General features: G+C 31.8%; 2 protein-coding genes and 2 non-coding genes across 5 annotated transcripts; 1 reads left to right on the plus strand and 3 right to left on the minus strand.

Annotated features, from left to right (window-relative positions):
* Positions 1–331: 331 nt before the first annotated feature.
* On the minus strand, positions 332–404 carry Trnav-uac (transfer RNA valine (anticodon UAC)). Its single transcript has one exon. It is a non-coding gene; the product is annotated as a tRNA-Val (tRNA).
* Positions 405–676: 272 nt separating this feature from the next.
* Trnal-uag (transfer RNA leucine (anticodon UAG)) lies at positions 677–758 on the minus strand. The gene has a single exon. It is a non-coding gene; the product is annotated as a tRNA-Leu (tRNA).
* Positions 759–990: 232 nt separating this feature from the next.
* On the minus strand, positions 991–15,381 carry LOC130655160 (serine/threonine-protein kinase Nek1-like). Of its 2 annotated transcripts, none has more exons than XM_057457872.1 (37): positions 15,228–15,381; positions 15,080–15,115; positions 12,506–12,566; positions 12,348–12,389; positions 9,776–9,831; positions 9,612–9,695; positions 9,470–9,537; positions 9,268–9,354; positions 8,867–8,921; positions 8,733–8,776; positions 8,535–8,615; positions 8,134–8,209; positions 7,927–8,041; positions 7,553–7,619; positions 7,413–7,467; positions 7,200–7,334; positions 7,063–7,125; positions 6,938–6,973; positions 6,646–6,821; positions 6,311–6,428; positions 6,184–6,229; positions 6,069–6,112; positions 5,570–5,731; positions 5,378–5,476; positions 5,221–5,261; positions 5,108–5,145; positions 4,895–4,977; positions 4,638–4,761; positions 3,920–4,517; positions 3,546–3,609; positions 3,359–3,441; positions 2,859–3,196; positions 2,692–2,742; positions 2,548–2,616; positions 2,242–2,399; positions 1,754–1,883; positions 991–1,672 (listed from the first exon to the last, which is right to left on the minus strand). In XM_057457872.1, exons 1-37 carry the CDS (start codon positions 15,342–15,344, stop codon positions 1,653–1,655), a joined length of 3,720 nt encoding a protein of 1,239 aa, XP_057313855.1. In that variant the 5' UTR covers positions 15,345–15,381; the 3' UTR covers positions 991–1,652. The 2 variants fall into 2 exon arrangements, with proteins under 2 accessions (XP_057313855.1, XP_057313854.1); XM_057457871.1 differs by having other exon boundaries at positions 6,308–6,428.
* Positions 15,382–17,027: 1,646 nt separating this feature from the next.
* On the plus strand, positions 17,028–18,745 carry LOC130656039 (uncharacterized). Its single transcript, XM_057458876.1, has 2 exons — positions 17,028–17,605; positions 17,692–18,745. The coding sequence occupies exons 1-2, from the start codon at positions 17,533–17,535 to the stop codon at positions 18,345–18,347; spliced, it is 729 nt and encodes a 242-aa protein (XP_057314859.1). The 5' UTR covers positions 17,028–17,532; the 3' UTR covers positions 18,348–18,745.
* The last annotated feature ends 96 nt before the right edge of the window (positions 18,746–18,841 follow it).

Here is an 18,841-nt window from a genome sequence, read left to right on the forward strand (position 1 = left end):
AGTAGCTGTAAGCTAGCTACTACCCTCTACCTTGAACTCAAGTGGCCAAAAAATTTATCTGAGGTAGAAAGAAGTTAGAGAGAAAGAGTAGTCCAGATAGAGAGAATCCATTATACATAGCTATATAACTCAGCTACATTATTACCAAAAACAGAAAAACAACGATTTGTAAAAAAATACAAACTTAATTCCAAAACCAGCTGCTTGTGAACGCAAAGACGCATTAAAATGCTACCGTCCCGTCACCCTTATCGATTTATTGTATTTAGGGACTTATCAAGATAAAATTTCAATGTGGGTTTGTGAAAAATGTTTAAAGCATAAAAAAACATGGTTCCGCCCGGGCTCGAACCGGGGACCTTTCGCGTGTAAAGCGAACGTGATAACCACTACACTACGGAACCGATAACAACGTATGACTTTTAAATATTTTTATTGTAAATAGTAGTTAGTACCACTAGCAGACACCGAAGAAAACATTTCGCCACGGCAAATTATAAAACGTTAAAAATTTAATGCTTGGCAAGAGGTCATAGATACAAGACATCGTCACAGCTGAATTGTTTAAGTTTTAAAGGTTTAGATTGCAAAAAAACGTGCAAAATTTGCTTTTGAAGATAAGAATCAAGAGGTTTGCTTTGTTTCATCTTTCGTGACAAAAGACAAAAGGCAAAATTGACGGAAGCGGGATTCGAACCCGCGCCACCGAAGTGACTGGTGCCTAAAACCAGCGCCTTAGACCACTCGGCCATCCCGCCGTGCGTTGTTATAAATTACACAGTTTCAATTTTTAAAATTAAATTTCTGTAGCTTGAATTAATTTGTTCTAAACAATAATGCTTCTCCAAAACACCTTTTTTTCTGAACGCTGTTTAGAAACCTAATTTCTTACAAAATGTATTACCTCAAGAAAGGACAAAGTAAAACATGTCTACAAAATAGACTGCTGGTGACTTACACGGAGATCAGTCAGAGAAAAAAAAAAAGAGATCATCTAGGTTCAGGCATTGTTATCTTAAATCAATTTACATATATACAAGCATTCGTTTTTATTTGGCTTTTTCTAATGTGTTACAAATTATCATATTTTTGCCGTAAAAGCGATTTTACTACAACAATATTATATACTTCTTGGGTCCTTTGAACTTTCCTTTATTTTTCTTTATAAAAAACTCCATTCTCGAACGCGGGAGTATTTTTTAGTCCCCGAAGCTAATTTTTTGGATAACTGTTTACTTCAGAGAAAGAAATCAAAAGAATAAATCTCGGATTTTAAATTTCTTTAGTTTTTATGATATGCATTAAAATTAATTTAAAAGGGAAGATTGAACTTTTTACTAGCAAATGTTGTTTTTGAAAAAATCGCTAACTCGAACACTATTCTCTCATTTTCGAGTAGATTTAACTTAACGGGGGCTACGTTTAACTCGAACATTCGTTAAGTCGAGTTACCGAGAGTTAAACAGCGTACTGTGTTAAGCGATGCAACAAAAAGAGTAGTTTGTCACCTAACCGAAATTTACAAAAAAGGTATAATTCACAAAAAGAAAGTATTAATTCCATGGACAAGTAACGTCTTCTCATTTTCGCTGGAATCTCCATCTTCTCGTCGTATGTTACTGCGAATTTCCAGTAAGAATATCTTTCCTTGGTTAACACACGCCATCATTACCTAAATATCGCAGAAGTTCATTGTAACCACTGTCCAATTCGCAACTTTAATCATGAAAACAAAAAAAACACCAACACCAACCTTCGCAATAAGCATTGTCAGCCATGACTAAGTAGACAATTTTTTGGTATAGAAATTCTTTATCTCCAAGAAGTTCGGATACTTCTACTGTATCTAGCTGAAGTTCGTCATCCTCGTTGTCTTGTATCGTCTAAAGAAAACACTAGTATAAGAAGAAGAAATAATTTAAGGAAAGATTTGACGCTAGTTTTTTTGCGTGTGTGTGACCACGTGGAGGTTTATCATGCTTAAAAAAGTCGAATTGAAAGCAAATACTGCTTAATATATTTTAATTCATTTTTTTATTATTTCAAATGTACATTGATGTATTTTATAGTAGGTGTCAAAATTCTAAATTCTTGTATCACTATCATGTTCGACATGTTAGTGATATAAGAATGTTCAGTTTGCTAAGTATGGTTTGTGGAAAGAGAAATTCAGTCAAATTGCAAATAATAACAGAATTGCCAGAGGAAGAAGGAAAAAGGAACGAATTTCCATCAACTCACCTGAACATGTTTATATATTTTAACAAACAAATCCAATCCTAGTTCATCTTCAAGTGCTTTTCTTGATTCTTCAATTCTTGAAAACAACGTTTCTTTCAGTTTTGCATCTTTTTCTTTTGGTTTTAATGTCATCTTACTGTTTTCATCATCCTCATTTTCTAAAATTTTTCATCAACCATTTTTATTTTCATATACTACAACTTTTACTACACCTCACCAATTCTTTTTAATGACACAGACCTAAATATACATTCTGCTTGTGTCAGTAGTCGAATCTTTTTAGATTGCAATAGATCGCAACAGTACCTGATTCCCAAACATCATTATCATCTTCGGCATCATCAGCATTGATGTTTGCTTCAGAATTTTTGTCATCTGAAGATAAACATATTTTAATATCACACGATGATTGTACATGTTACTTACACATAGACAGTTACTGATTTGTACCTTGTTTCACATCGTCTTTATCAACCACTGTTGTCGAAACAGGTGAGTGTGCTAAAAATTTAGAAAGGAAATATCGTTATCCAAGTAATTACTTTTGAAAAAGGATAAGAGATGTAAAATTCTCAGTGTATTCATTATACAATTTTAAAGTGAAAAAGTATCTGCACCTGTGCTTTTCAAAACATCCCTCATGGATTCCAGCATGCTTTCAAAATCTTCAATTTCTTCTTCGTCATCATTCTCAAAACATTCTTCATTTTGTAGCTCCTCATCTTCTTCTTCTTCTTCTTCTTCTTCTTCTTCTTCTTCATCTCCGTCATCTGTTTCTTCTACCTTCTCCTTTTCTTCTTCTTCATCTCCGTCATCTGTTTCTCCTACCTTCTCCTCTTCTTCTTCTTCCTCTTCTTCATCATCATTGTTAATATCAGTCATGACACATTCGTTACTGTCATTTTCATTGTTGTCATCTAGCGAAGCAAGTTTTTCCCCGTTTGCTTCAACAGATCTACAAACAGGTTTCCAAATTAAACGGATTTTGAAAGAGCTAAAAATTCATAAAGATGTTAAGGAAATATTCTTCTATATACTTTTTACCTACCTAAAAGAAACGTTTTTGCAATATAAGGAAACGTTTACCTCCCCAATTACAGTTACAAATTACTCATACTTTTCTCTTTCCAATGATATGCTCAACGAAACAGGAGATTCAGCATTGTTCCTTAAGTCTGGTAAAGAGCATGTTCTTAAAAGCTAAATCAAATTATTTTATAATATATAAAAAATAATATACAATATACAAAAAGTATAAGGTAAAAATAATTAAAAGAAGAATGCTGTTTCCAGTATCACCTCACCTTTTTTTCGATATCATAGCAACCTGTCTGCAAACCAACCATACGGTTTGGAGTGTGAAAGGAACTAGATTATGAAGATGAAATTTTTTACTACGTTTAACAAGGAGGTTTAATAATAAAAAATGCAACTCACTAACTCAAAAATTCCAACTCACTTCTTGAAAATGACGGCAAAATGCTTGAAAATTGCGAGTATATTTTATTTTATACGATTATTTTATACGATTATTTTATACGATTTTTATTTTATACGAAAATTACGACGCACGCAAAGATTAAACGATATTAAAGTCATTCACCGAAAACTACAACACAGACTTTATTGTCGTAATTTACCATAAACTTTTGAAATACACTTTTCTGAAATGACTTACTCATCGCTTTCTCTTGAAACATTCGCATCTATCTCTTTCTTTTCATCTTCATCGCCAGCCCATGCAGTTTTCGGAGGATTTCCAACAAACTTCTTCGTTTCATTTTTCGATATATCAATTAATTCTTCATCTTCCTTTACACTTTCTGGTTTTTCTTCCAGCGAAATATTGACATGTTCTAAACTCTGTTGCAGTGCTGTCGTCTTATCATCCGATTCGTTTTTCAAAAGGCCACTGTTATTTTCAATTTCCATGTCTTTAGAAATAACTATAGTTTTATTCTCAGCCACACTGGTTGCAATTTTCTCCACTAGTTCTTCCTTTTTATTGGAGATCGTTATAGTTTTGCTTGTGTCAACATGGTTAGGTTTTGACGATAATATTATAGTTTCTCCAATCTTTCCAAGCCCATTTCTTAGATTTGATGATTGATGTTCTTGATCAGCTTTTATGGTCATGGTAGGCATTTGAGTTCCACTCAGCTCAATATTATGTAACATGGAAACAAATTGTGTTTTACCATCTGGTAGCCATTGTCTTCGAGATGGCATATCTTTGGAAGGATTTGCATTAGGCTCAACATTACCAGCAGTAGTTGCTATTACAAGAATCAGGAAATTTAATAAACTAATAAAATTAGTTCAAAAACACGTTCAGATAATTATTTTATTTTTGGATTTTTGACTACTTCTTAAAAAAGGAATACTTTTTTTCCTACCTTCCATTGCAGAAGATGTGATTTCCAAGGGCATATTAGCCAGTGCCGACTGAACAGGAGCAACCCCACCCCAATTCTTACGCTGCACCTTCTCCACTGGCTTCACCAGATCAGCAAGGTCACCCTAAACGTTTTATTTTCTTATTAATACTTGTCCGAAGTGACGCAATTTTGCTTATACTCGGGTTTCATAAAAAGACCTGCACACCAATACCACAATACATCACTCAGACACACTAGTTACCATAAACAGTCACCTCTGAGCACGATCGAAAAAGTTTAGGCTTTACAACTTGATTCATCGCTGTTTCCAAACCAACAGCAGGAGTAACGATTTTTTCTAGAAAATAAAATAACGGAACTCGTGCAGACACATGACCACCCTGCTATTTCTTTTTCAGAGAAACCTTGAAAATGATTTCATAGCAAGAAAATTGAGAATCTACGCCAACATGAAGAACGGTTCCTACCTTTCTTCATTTCTTTCTCATTCAATTTTGGCAGTGGCCTAAACGTAAAACACCAAAAATATTAATGAAATTATTCATTGGTTTGACAATGTGAAAAAAACTTCACACCAAACCTAGCAACTTGTTTTGCGATTGGTTGATTTTTCCTCTCCTTCTAAATTATAAAAAAATTATGCTCATGTACGTTGAATATAGTTTTAGCTACATTTTGAACAGGATAAAAATCTGGAAAAAGAATAATGTACAAAAAATATCACGAAATAAAGTTACCAATCTTTGCTGTCGTTCTTTCTCTATTCTCTCTTCAACTTGTTTCTTTCTCAATTCAAGTTGCTGACGTAACATTGCAGATCTCTGTTCAGCTTGTTCCTACAGGATAAAACACATTAATCAAACAAAGCATTCTGACGACAACATCAACAACAATTCTGATAAAATAAATTGAAAGAAAAAGTTGCGTACCTTTAATGCTTCTATCTTTCTCCTTCTTGCATCTGGATCATACCTTGGATCGGGAATATTCTCATTTTTGTGTACATAAAGTTTACCATCACCACCACATTGTAAATTCTTTCTTTCAATGTAATTCTGTTTACGGATTGCTTCCAACTGTTTTAAATAGTCCTAGAAAACAATACAAGAAAATCGTTTTAGGTTATTTTCTCCATAGCAAAAGAAGGAAGGGGTTTCAAAATCGTGTTTATTACAATATTGCGCGGATGTTATATTAATGCAGCAAAACTAGGAAACCTGGTGCAAGTTGTTTCTAAAGTGTAACGCGAATTAAAAGAAAGTATAACTTGAGTATGCAAAAATTGATAATAATGACAAAAATGACAAAACTAAAAATGTCAAATTCAAAAAAGTGGAACAAACATCTTCCCTTTATTTCAAAACAACGCGGTTATAAATAAAAAAAAAACAATTCCCAATTTTATGGAGTAACTTAACACATACATACCACTTCTAGTTTGTTTCTTCCGTGTCCTTTTTTTTGAGCAGCCACTAAATTAAAATAAGCATTACTTCAGAAAGCTGAAGGAAGAGAGAGGGGGGCAATTATAGTGTTTGCTTACTTTGCTCAATGTGGAATTGCAATAATGGATTTTCTTCTTTCGCCACCTAGTGCAAAGAAAAACAAGAAAGTTGATGAAATAATTGGAAAAGAATTAATTATATAAAGGTAATTTGTTTTACTACCACGTTCACACGCCCATACATGTCTTGGTTACCACGAGCTTTATATGCTGCTGCTTCTTTCTTGCGTTGCCAAAATTCTTCCAACACCCTTGCTCGTTCAGCTGCATCTTCTGCTTTGAAACTAAACAACAATATTTAATGTTAGCTTTGCTTAAAGAAGGTTCATTTAAAATTTTAATACATTATAAACTTTCTCAGTTTTGGCAACCTACAATCTGATTTGTGAAAAAAAGTTTATGCGTTATCGTCTTTGAAAAACTAATCAACGAAAGCTACTTAATGAAGAAAACATTTGATATGAAACGATAAAGTCCAAAATGACGTAATAAATTACACACGCGTTATGTTTAGCTTCTTCAGACACTTGCCATGCATTAATCGGTTTTGCGACTGGTTTTTCCTCTGCATGTTGTTGTTGCTGTTGTTTTTGTTCATATTGAGGGTGTTGTTTATTTAGATGTTTTTCGATATTAGCTTGAGGTTGATATTTCTTCATCACATCTTTATTTTTCGCCTGACAAATGCAAGAGGAGAAAAGATTAAAGGTATGACATTGGAAATGCCTAATTGTAAAAATATTAATCAGGTAAAATAGAACTAGAAAAAAAATACTGCATTGATTTTACTTACTGCATTGATAGCTTGGGGTATTTCAACTTTCAATTTCTAAATAATTTATACGATAAGACGGTTGCTTGAAAAAAAATATTTGTAGAAACTAAGAACAAAAGTTAGTTCATTTAAGATATTATCACCTTTTCATCTGAGCTCAGGACATTCTTCCAGCCAACTTCTCTTGCTCTATTCATATGAGCTACCTTAAACATAAACACATTTAAAACAAGGTTTGACTTAAGCAATGCAAACCAATAGAAAATAAACTTTTAACTACCTGTTGTTTGTCCCATCGCTGTTTTTGAATTTTCGCCATATAATCCTGATATTGTTGTTCTTGGGAAAGTAATTGTTTCCTGCGTCTCTCGCGTGCATCAATCTCCCTTCGCTTGTCCGATGAATTTTTTACAACCTACAATAGTGTTAAGTACTTCTTGTCGACGACTTGAACTATATATAGCCTAGTACAAAAAAATGAAAGCAAACGTACCTGCTCTGAACTTTTTTTCTGTCTTGCAGCTGCTTGTAGTACACTGAGAGGTTTTCTGAAATGAAAAAAAAATTCTGGTTTTAAATAAATCAATATTCATTTCAGCAAGCACTACCATATACAACAATTAATATGTTTACCGAACCGGTACAGGCTTTTTCGCAACAGAAACTCCATAAACGGCTGCAGGACCAGCTAACCTTTTTCCTGGAAATTCATAGATATAAATGATGAGTGGGTCACTTTAAGCTTGCTGTAATTTCATTATGAATTTAATTGGATTTGAAGTTATTATTATTTCAAAAGAAAACTGAATAACTTTTTTGCTAACACGGAAACACATTGTAGGTTTTTATAGATAAATATTCCAAAAATTTCTAGAAGTATTTTTCAGATACAAAAGGATATAGGCAGTTTAAAGAGTTTTCATTTTTTTTCTATATAATCCAAACTTCACACTTATACGTAGAGTAGTTACATGTAAAGTTGTTACATAAACAGACGAAATCTACACCTGCATGTGGTTTTTTTAATACAGCTACAGATAGAGGTCGTGATGAAGGATATGGCTTTGCCATGTTAAACTTTTCTCGATGTAACACAGTGTGACTAAATTCAGATTCCAACTCCTAAACAGAAAATAAAAGCACTTATTAGCACAGCATTTTATTGTATATATATCGACAAGAATTCCATAGTAATTTTTTTTCATGTTTAGTACCTCTGGTGAGAGGTATTTCGCAATTCTTTGTTGAATGATTGGTTTTTTTAATATGGAATTGATAGAAGGTCGTTCTCTGAAAAAGAAAAAAAAGACATTAGAATAAATATCTAAGGAAAACGCATGAAGAAATAGCAAGATGTCAACTCAAAATCAATTCTTTGTTTTCCTTACATTCCTTACATTTTGACTTAAATTTTCTGACATTTTAGACTGATACAGATTTCCTAACAAAGCTTGAATTACTCTAAAATGTAAATTTAACAAAAGCATGTTGATAATATCTTATGATAAATCCTATGATATTGCTAACATTTCCTGACACTTCCTAAATTTTCTGTTAGCCTGAGTAGTCTAAAAAAGTAAAATGTTTGGAACAGAGATGTCAGATATAAACTTACATAGGACTTCTCTTAAAACATTGAGCGACCAAGGATCGCAACTCAAAAGAATATCTGTTGGGTACAGGCGGATATGAACCTCTAAATAGAAATGTGAGAGCATAAGAATTGAATAGGATATTTTAAAATAGCTTGATGTTTTTTATGTTCAGTGTAACATTTATAATCTGTCCATGAGTTGGATGTAATAATACACACCTTACAATTTTCATAACTAGATTCTTCATGTTTCCTGCTTCAAACTATAAGATAACAAAAAAAAATTGTTATTAAAAAATGTACGTCTTGGAACAACACCTAAACGTTGTAATGCAAATCACAAGTAAACTTACTGCATGCTTTAACGTCGCCAATTCATATAAAACACACCCTAGACTCCAAATATCACTAAAGCATAAAAAAGAACAAAAATTAAAAAAAGGAAATTAAAGAAAATATGGTTTTATGTTTAGAAGAAATTCCTCTAAAATTTAAATACCTGTATGGATAAAATAATTATAAATAAATATCTAAAAATTTCAAAAATCAGTTTTATTAGACTCAATAAGAGAGTCTCGGAAACTTATGTTAATCTTCATTAGAAATTTCTTGCAAAACATAGGTCAAAAATTGACATTTTGTAAGAAGGTATTTTTAAAATTTAGATCAGGGTTTCTTCTTACGAGGTGGTTATGAGTATATATTTGTCGTAAAATTTTAAGTTTTTAAGTTTTCCAAGTTACATTGGTCTTACCTTTTATTATTATAGGGTCTGTTCTCCACAATTTCGGGAGATAAATAATAAGGTGTTCCTATGCAAGTTTGTGCTAATTCCATTGTACTAAATGTAAGTTAGAAATTGAGCATATTGGAATGTAAAATATTTACCCTTCAAGTATATATAGTATTGAACAAGTATATATAGTATTGAACAAATTTACAAAACAATTGGTCACCTTTTTAGAACACGAGCAATTCCAAAATCTCCTAATTTAACTATAAAATGTTTAGTCAAAAATATATTCTAAAAAGAGAAAGAAACAAGGCGATTTAGAATATTTTGTAAACAGATAAAAATTGGAACAGAGGAGAACTTACCTGTGTTTTTATATCTCTGTGTAAAATTTTTCTATCGTGAATATGTTTAATGGCAAGACAACATTGTACAAATATGTCCAACACCTATAAAATATTGAAATGAATTCCCCACAATCTGCATTAAACAGATATCATTAAAAAAATTTAGTAAAACTATTTCGAACCTTTGTTTCGTCCATATGTATTCCTCTTTGTTTAACAATATGTTGATATAAATCTCCTAAAAAATGAAACATGTTGTGCAAATAATAGTTCAAATTTAAATTTTAAAAAAGTTGATAGTGTTTTTTGTAGGATTATGCTTAGGAAGTAAAATATTTTTTGAAAGGAGTCATTTTGACAGTTTTGACATGTGATTACCCTGATTTCACAATTTTTTCAGATTCAACCCAAATATTGAATTTTTAAACAACTTTTGGCATTTTGTCAAAGAAAATATTGTGTTCAATAAATTTATATAAGGTCATCTATATTTGAGAGTTCGTGTGTTATCATTTTATAGCTTCAAACAGAAATGTGTGGTGCAGTAGATACATGGATATTTTGCAAATAAAATAAGTTTCTTATATCTTATTCCCCTCTGTCTTCTGTTCATGGAAGTTGTATTGGTCTTAAAAAGTGGTTTCTGGTTTAAATCTCCTGCTCGTTGAAGAATAAACTCAGTCTCAGTCTACAAAACAGGTGAAATTAATATGTTTTTAATGAGTATTTTATCCACACAAAACGCGGTGACGACGCTTGCAAATTGCTAAAGGCGGGTGTTACAATGAACGACCTTTCAAATATAAATGGCCTAAAGTTTATATAGAAAAAGGGAGGGGGCAAAATCCACTCCCAGTCATAATATGTTCAAAAAAACCTGATATGAATAGAGTTAAGGTTTACAGTATACCTTTTTGTATCAAAAAATCCATATTTTTTATTAGACATTTATACTAAAAAAACAATGAGTTTTCTAATGATAAAACTATGCGTTGAAGGTTCTTTCTTTATAAAGTGCTCAATGTTGTTTCAACAGAGCGAATACACAAGTAAAGAAAACAATAGTTTGTATTTTCTAAACTAATAGTTTCATGCCGTCACACGGACGACAATATTCAGTAGTAATAAAACCTAACCACAAAAGTTGCAATACAATGGTATCAAAAATGGACGTAAAAAAGATGTAAAAATGACGTCAGTCGCATGAGTCGTAAGTAGCCAGATAAAATTTGTTCATGTGTCTGCATTTCGCCACAATTTCTGTTCTTTTATTGAGCAGATTGTTATCAGGGTAGATTTGGTATTTTTCCTCCTAGCAGATGTGACATGAAACACTTTCCATGGATGATCTGTATGTCTTTAAGATTTTCCAACTAATATTGGGGTTTCCATTGTGCTTCTTGATTCTCCAAAACTCCATAGACAAGGTTGTGGTGCGTTCGTATTTTTGATATGCAAATGAAGTCTTGTGAGTTTTGTAGCGTTTTTTGAATGCTGTTTGACAGAGACCAATATACTTTTTTTCGCCATAGTTGGGGAGGTTGGATGTTATCGTTGCCTTATACACGACATTAGAAGCAAGACAGTTTTGGCTCATTGGGCATAGATCTTTCCTCATGCAACAGTAATGATAAAACTATTGATTTACGTTTACAAAGTTAATGGGAACTGGAGGTATAAAATGATGTTGGACTTATATTATAGGCCTTAAAAAGTTGGTAAACAAGTCTTTTTAAATTTTTGAAAAGCTCTTTTCGTTCTCAAGATGCTCACATTTTAAGAATTTCGGATTTAATTATGCTGCATAAATTATGATGTCATATTTAAGTACTAGCAAATTTTGACATTTGCAGTCGTCAGTAATTTTAGACCTGTTAAGGGGTGTGCATTAAAACTTTAGCAATGCAAGGATATTATAAAGGTAAATTGATTAACATGATTTTTTTTTGCAAAATGACATTCGTTTGCTAGACCCAGGCCTCTAAATTTTTTTAGTGATTCAATGATTCAATAATTTAAGATCTGCAACTTGGCATTTTCTGAGTAAACTTGTATAGGCCCTATATGTTTACTCAAAAAATTTGATTGCAAACCGACATGCAAATCCCAAGTTATGGGGTCGTTAAAACTACTGTTCCAAAGGTTGCATGCTTATCCAAAAGATTTTTTTTGTCAAAAAAATGAACTATTGTCTAGATATTACATCCAAAAACGAAAGTTTAAGTTTTTACATATATTTTTGGAAACAGTTTTGTATAAGAAGCCATTTTTGAAGGCAGGATGTTTTTCATGGATATGTCATGGATATAGATATCACGCATTTTGTATTTTGACTTTTCTTTTATCCGTTTTTCGCTCTGTGAGCATACTTTTTTTACTGCAATTTTACATTTTAAAAACACTTCTCCACAATAACCATAAAATATTTCTAAATAACATTTTTTCAGTTAGCTTGTTGTACTTTCTTCTCTGTTAAGTTTCACTTGATTGCTGAGAAGACTCATTTTAAAATATTTTGAACATTATCCGTTAATTTTAACTGAACACAATCCTTTACCAAAAACATTGTATCTCACACAAAAAAGGCTAAATATTTTTGAGAAACCGTATTGTAAGACATACACAGAGTTTTGTCTTTGTGTATGTTCCAATTAACAAACATACAATGAATAAAAAAAATGCATGTACTAAAGGAAAATAATTATTTGTCAACTGGAGACTAAAACTACAATTGTCACACATATTAGCATTTACCTGCTTCACAATAATCCATGACAATGTAAAGATTTCCATCACCTAAAATATTAACAATAAACACCTATAGAAATGACAAATGTGGGGAAAGATTGTTGAATATTTTCTAAATACTTTCTCATAGGTTTTATTTGCATTTCAAGAAGAAAAAAGTTTACCTTGAAAAGATTCTAAATAGCTGACAATATTTGGGTGTTTGAGCTGTGACAGTACTTTAACCTAATGTAAGAAAAATACAGCAAAAAGTTGTTTGGAGAGTAAGCTTATTTTTATTTGTGCTAAACATATTATATCTAAACTAATTTATCTAATGCTGGGTTACACAGAACATTTATATTATGTTGACTATTAGTTTTCTTTAGTAAAGTCTGGGGTATTCATATTTTAGCCCTTTTAGTCCCTCATGTCTGCAGTGATGGTTCTAAAAGATCTTTATTTTTCCCTGAGATCTGCACTTTGGGTCCTTAACTTTTCAGCATTTGGGACAATCCCGGAGGCAGTATGATGTATGTTCTGTTTAGAATGGATTAAAAACTAGATGAAAAGTTACAGTCCTTAGCGAAAATTACATCTGAAGTTTTTTTTTCATGCTTTTCAAAGGTTAACGGATCAATTACCATTGAGCAAACTGATATCAACATTTTTTTAGATGATAAAAACAAAAAAGGGATAGATACACAACACTGTTTTCATCCATAATGATTTAAATATTTCTGTCGCAACAAACTTGATAGCTTAGCAAAAACCAGCTAAATCCAGTTCCAGACATAATTTCTCAAAGAAATTGTTATAATTACTATAGTGTGTGTGTTATGCTCGTATTATGTGATCTTATATACATTATGTGATCTTATATATATACATTAAAGGGTAAAAAACACAGTAAATTTAAACAGACTGTTTAGTTGTAAGAAAAAACTTATTAGTTTTGTTGCAGGTAATATACCTGTCTACACGTTAAGATAAAATGTATAAGTTTTTAAAAAAACTCTCCTTTCACAATGAATACCAAAGAAAAACACGTAAATATTCCGTTGCGAGTATGGTTATAGCAGCAGCAGAGTAAATGTTGAAAGAAAAAAAGCGATTTTGATTAGAAATTAAAAAAAAATATGCTCAAATCTTTAGTTTAAACAATAGCTCATTAACCATTTTGTTAATTTCAATAGAAAAAACTTAGCAAAATTTGAACATGTCCAACTTTTAAAAAAACTTATAAAACCAAAAAAAGTTGTACATCTTTGCTGTTTACATGGTAAGTTTTTTTATCTTACATTTAAACAGCCCGTTTAAACTTACCGTGTATTTTAGCCTTAAAAGTAATTTTTTTTATAAGTTTTTTTAAGCGAAGTACTTGATCGTTAAAGGAGTGAAAGGAGTCCTGTAAAAAATTTAATTTTTCTATAACCCTGTTAATTTAATTCAGTATCAAAACAGAGGGAACAGAGATCAGAAAGGTTATAACTTGTGAGCCTGAGTATTTAAAAAAAGATCTAACAAAAATGGAAATAACAGTGGAAAATAAATGCAACACAAGTCATTTAGAAAATTTGGACTGGTGTAGTGTCAAAAATTGTTCTATTATGCCGTTAGCAATAGAATAAAAATCTGCGTTTATATCATTCTGAAGGTATAAGAAAAATTTTCAATTTGTTAAAAAGATGAATAACAAGTAGTTTAAATCTTTTTCTTTCACTTTTGATATTCTATACTTGTTTAGACGTTTTTCATTGTATATATGCTTTCTTTTATATTTTTAAATTTTTCCTTTTTTTTACAAAGTATGTGTTTCTCATAATGTGAAATATGTGCTATCTTTTGTGAAACAAGCTCTTCTTCGTATTTTTAAAATTAATTAACACAAAATATTCACTTTTCTCTGTTCATAAAGGGGCTTTACTTTTGACATTCTAAGCTCATACTTTTTTATTGCACTAAAGAAATGAAAAGAATATTTTTTGCTTTACAGCCTATCACATAGCAGAGGATACAGGGTGGTTATTTCATCTTGGCACGTTGCCAGGATAAGAGAAGAAATTCCAGCTGCCCACTATGAAAAAGATACTGGTTACAAGGAGTTTGTTGAAGCTGAATGAATATTAAACACAACAGTATTTTTTAATACCATAAATCTTAAACATATTTTACCCATTGTTTTTTATGTACATAAAATTTCACTAAGCTTGGATGTTTTTTAGTTGAGGCTAAGTTTATTTTTAAGTTGTTCTTACAGTTCAGCAAAATACATGTTTTTTTATTATAAGAATATGGGACAATGGGGAGACTGGAAATAAACAAATTGTAAAAAAGGAGAGGAAACCAATTAATTCATTCAAAACACTATGTACACAGGCTCAACAGATAAATAAAAATTAACCTTGCCTTTGTGCCAATGTGAGTAATAGGAGTAGTACATGTTATGTTGTGCGGGAAGAACAGTTTGACGGCAATAAAGTCAAAAGACAAAAAATAGCAAAAACAGAACACATATTAATGACACAAATTAATTGTTAAATATTACTTACTTGTTTTTATATTTTCCAATAAAAGAAAAAATAATAATTTCATCACTCAATTAATATATCTTTTAAAATGAATTGTGAAGATTCTTTCAAAGAAAAAGAATCCGCAGCAATGAAACTTTTCTTGAGAAAAAAAACTCTAACCTCTTTATTTTAAATGCATTTGTACATATTCAATAAGTAAATAAAGTGAAACAAATAACCACTTGCCTCCTTCTTAGACTCTTCCCTTTCTTTTGAAGACATCTAAAAAATGATTGGCTAAACATAGACTGGAGAAATACTACTGCATCAAGAAGTCAAATCAATAGTGAGAAAGTAACACAAATTTTGTTTTCAAAGAGTTTGTATACATTACCTTAGAAATTCCAATTTCTTTCACAACACATTGTTTTCCATCGTGTTTTCGTTTAACTAAAAGTGCTTTTCCAAAGGAGCCTTCACCGATTTTCTTCACTTTTACATAATTTTCCATTTTGATAATTTGACTAAAAAGAATAAATGTTCATCAGGAATTTTGGTTCAATGAAGGCAAGCAAAATCTTACGAATGTCACACTTGTCCACAAGAATCATCACAAATTCAATATCGCTATGCAAAATATTTTATATATGTGCTCCTCTTACGTCTGTCTTTATGAGTGATTTATAAGCATTTGATTATTAAAGGAGAGGATTGACTGAATAAATCGTTTTCGTCTCACTACTTTACTATCACTTTTCAATAAAAAACAAATTTTACACACAATTATTCTGGCAATTTTTAATATAAGAAGATAATTGTGGTTAAAGGTGGCACCCATAGAGCAAGCTCTCTCTGTTCCTATGGAGACATCCATGGTTACTGCTAATTATATACTTTATTAGGAAATCATGTAGATCGAATTATCACCTCAACAAATTTAATATGTGCTAAATAAAGCATCTGTTTATCTTTTTACCTTTCAGCACATTAGTTGTTCTTTATAACATTGCAGAGATCAAATTTTATTTTTGCAGATTTTTGAATGTAGTTCTCTTTAGCACAAAAATACTTGCAGCCATACTATACCAACATTGGATACTATACAAAAGGTAAAATCTGTGCATGAGGCAAACATAGAGAAGGATATTCCCCTTCACAATTTCACCAAACCAGTTTAAACACTGTCAACATGACAAAAAATTTGAGTGTGTGTTTCAGTGCCCTTATCTCATGAGATGGCCTGGTTCATTGGTAATTACCATTACGACTGTTCGTCACAATATCACTTATGTAGATACCTTTATACATGCATGTATTAATGCTGTAATAAACATCATTCGCTAGAAGATTTTGCTTCTGTGATGGCAATAAACTTGGTGAATGGTTTAATACATAAAGCTTATTTACAACAATCTTTACATTGTATGATAAAATAGGGGGATTACAAATTATGTAACATGGGGGTACATCATAAATTATTAAATATGAGTCTGGTGGTTAATTCTTGCTAGAGTCTAGCTAGATCTCTTTATAAATATAATATGCTTATTATTATGGGCTGTTGACAATTAGAGGTTTATCTCCTAACTTGTGCACTAGACTTAGCTTGCACACAAAAAGACTTAGTGTGTATAAATGTAGATTATATCTTGGGAAGAGCTTCTTCATATGTGCACAGCTTTTTTGAAGCAAAAAAAACAAACAAAAAAGGAACTTGACCTGGAACTACCCTCTCTGTTAGCTAGAAAGAGGGTTTTTGAGATCAAAAGAATGGTTCATATAAGAACTGTATGGAATGTTCTACAAAGTCCTGCCATTTATTTTAGTGCAGCTAGCTAGTACGTTATTATTAGTAGGATCCAAGAGCTTAAGCATCATCCTGCTTGTATGGTTTTCTCCCATCTTTAGTTCTTTTTATATACTGACTATCAGACCTATATCAAATTAGACGATATTAGAGGTAAGTCACACATTTAATAACTAGCCAGCTAAACAATGTAGTTATCTATTTTCAGGCTTTGCAAAAGCTTCGATTTCGAAATTTATCAGAGATGGCAAATCAGAAACTTGACTTGTTTATCTCCCCATTCAAAAATAGACATCTAATTTTTTTTTCTGGGCAGTTAAGGTCTGCGCTTCATCCATTTGTTTTGCTTTTCTTGTAGCGGGGAAGCTCAGGGCTGCTGGGGAGGCGGGGTGTCACGCACTTAAAGAGACCAGTTTTACAGTTGTTGACATTTCCCCCTCAATCTTAACGAATATATATTTTTATAAGTAAATACAATATTTTATATCTTGAATCACTTTTGGCCTATTAAATTTCCCTTTTCAATAAAGTGGCTAGCACTGCGCATATTAGAAGGATATTGTATCCTTAAAAAAGCGAAAAAGAAAGAAACTCCGATTACATTGCAAACAACAAAATTGCATATGTCTCCTCGTTTAAGCATATATAGTGTGAGAATTGAAGCCGGGCGGAATAATAAGTAATATGACATCATTGTCATTACTACTCTGAATCTCTTATTTATTTTACACTTAGAAATAGAGTGGGTTCTTGAACGTTACTACTGCACGCAATTTCCTGACTGTCTCTGTTTTCCGGAGCGGGAGAGTTTGGAAGTAAACATTCGAATAACATTTTCGAACTTTTAGTGAAAAATCAAAACAAACGCTCACAGTGGTTTGTAAAACACATCATGGATAATAGCGATACAAACAAAAGTGAAATCCAGAACGACGATGCACAACCATGTGGAAGCAAGAATTTAGGTAGGATAAATAAAAAAAAAGAAATTTTCAGTTTCTAAAAAAAAAGGTTCTGTATTTAAAAATTCTCTTTTTTTTAACGTGGACAGATATTAATGGCAATACGAACCACTCACATATCAACATCGATAATCTAAATTCCAATAAGAAATCATTCCCTGTAACACTGCCATCCTCTGCAAGATCCGGATCTCTAAGTGTGGCTCAGCACAGCAACAGAAAATCCTTTTTTGGTGAACTAAAGAACTTTTTAACCTTTAAGAAAAAAACAGATTCGGTTGCACCTGAAGATGATGAAAATGAAGATGGAAAGATAGATGAAAATGGCAACGAAATGGTGTTAAATGCATTACCAAGTGGTCGAAGAAAAGCTGAAATATTTGAAAAAGAAGTAAAAGAACAAACTGTAATGCCTCAAGGAAAGAACCTTTCTAAAGTAGCAAGAAAAGCAAATACGTTACAAATGTCCATCAAAAAATGGAAATTAATGAAAAGTGTTGAAGCACCGCGGGAAACCATCGCTGTAAATCCAATTCATCAAAAATATTTAGATGATGCCGTAGACAGGTTAAAAATAGAAGTTCCCCGCCCTCTAGAGATTATAATTAACGAAGAAGCGTTGATGATTGTGACAAAAACAATGCAGATGTACAAATCAATGCTGGGGAGTAAACACAAGTTGACAAAAGAAGCAGAAGAACATGTGAAAATGTTGAAACTTTCAGTTAAGGAACCTAAGTGCTGACTGTTAAATCATCTGAGATGCAAGAGCTAAAACTTTGTAATATTCCTTCTTAACATTTTTAATTTTCTGAAAACCGGTTTCTCACAGTGGTTAACTTAATACCTTTAATACCTTATCTTAACCCTTTTTAACCCACTGCCCACTGTTTTACACAGTAACCTTTCGATTTCTGTGCTTTTTTAAGAAACACGTTTACAAAATCGTTAAAAAAATAACTTTGTTCACTTGAAATATATTATAAAGTAAGATTTTTCCATTATGGTTAACAAGTTTATAATTATCTCGACACGGCTTGCGAAATTAACGAATTTTCCCGTGCTTTGTATCTCAAAGCATAAAACGCATACATCGCGAGATGTTTTTTTCATTCACAGTAAATGACAACGAGAATAAAGTGAGAACGCCACAGCGGTAAGGAGCGCTGCTGCAGTCCTGCTGTCGTTTTAAATAAAAAAACATTGTTTAGATAGACCTAAACTTGTTGCGTTACAAAC

The sequence above is a fragment of the Hydractinia symbiolongicarpus genome, chromosome 8 (genome assembly GCF_029227915.1).
Source record: "Hydractinia symbiolongicarpus strain clone_291-10 chromosome 8, HSymV2.1, whole genome shotgun sequence".
In the NCBI taxonomy this organism is placed as follows: Eukaryota; Metazoa; Cnidaria; class Hydrozoa; order Anthoathecata; family Hydractiniidae; genus Hydractinia; species Hydractinia symbiolongicarpus.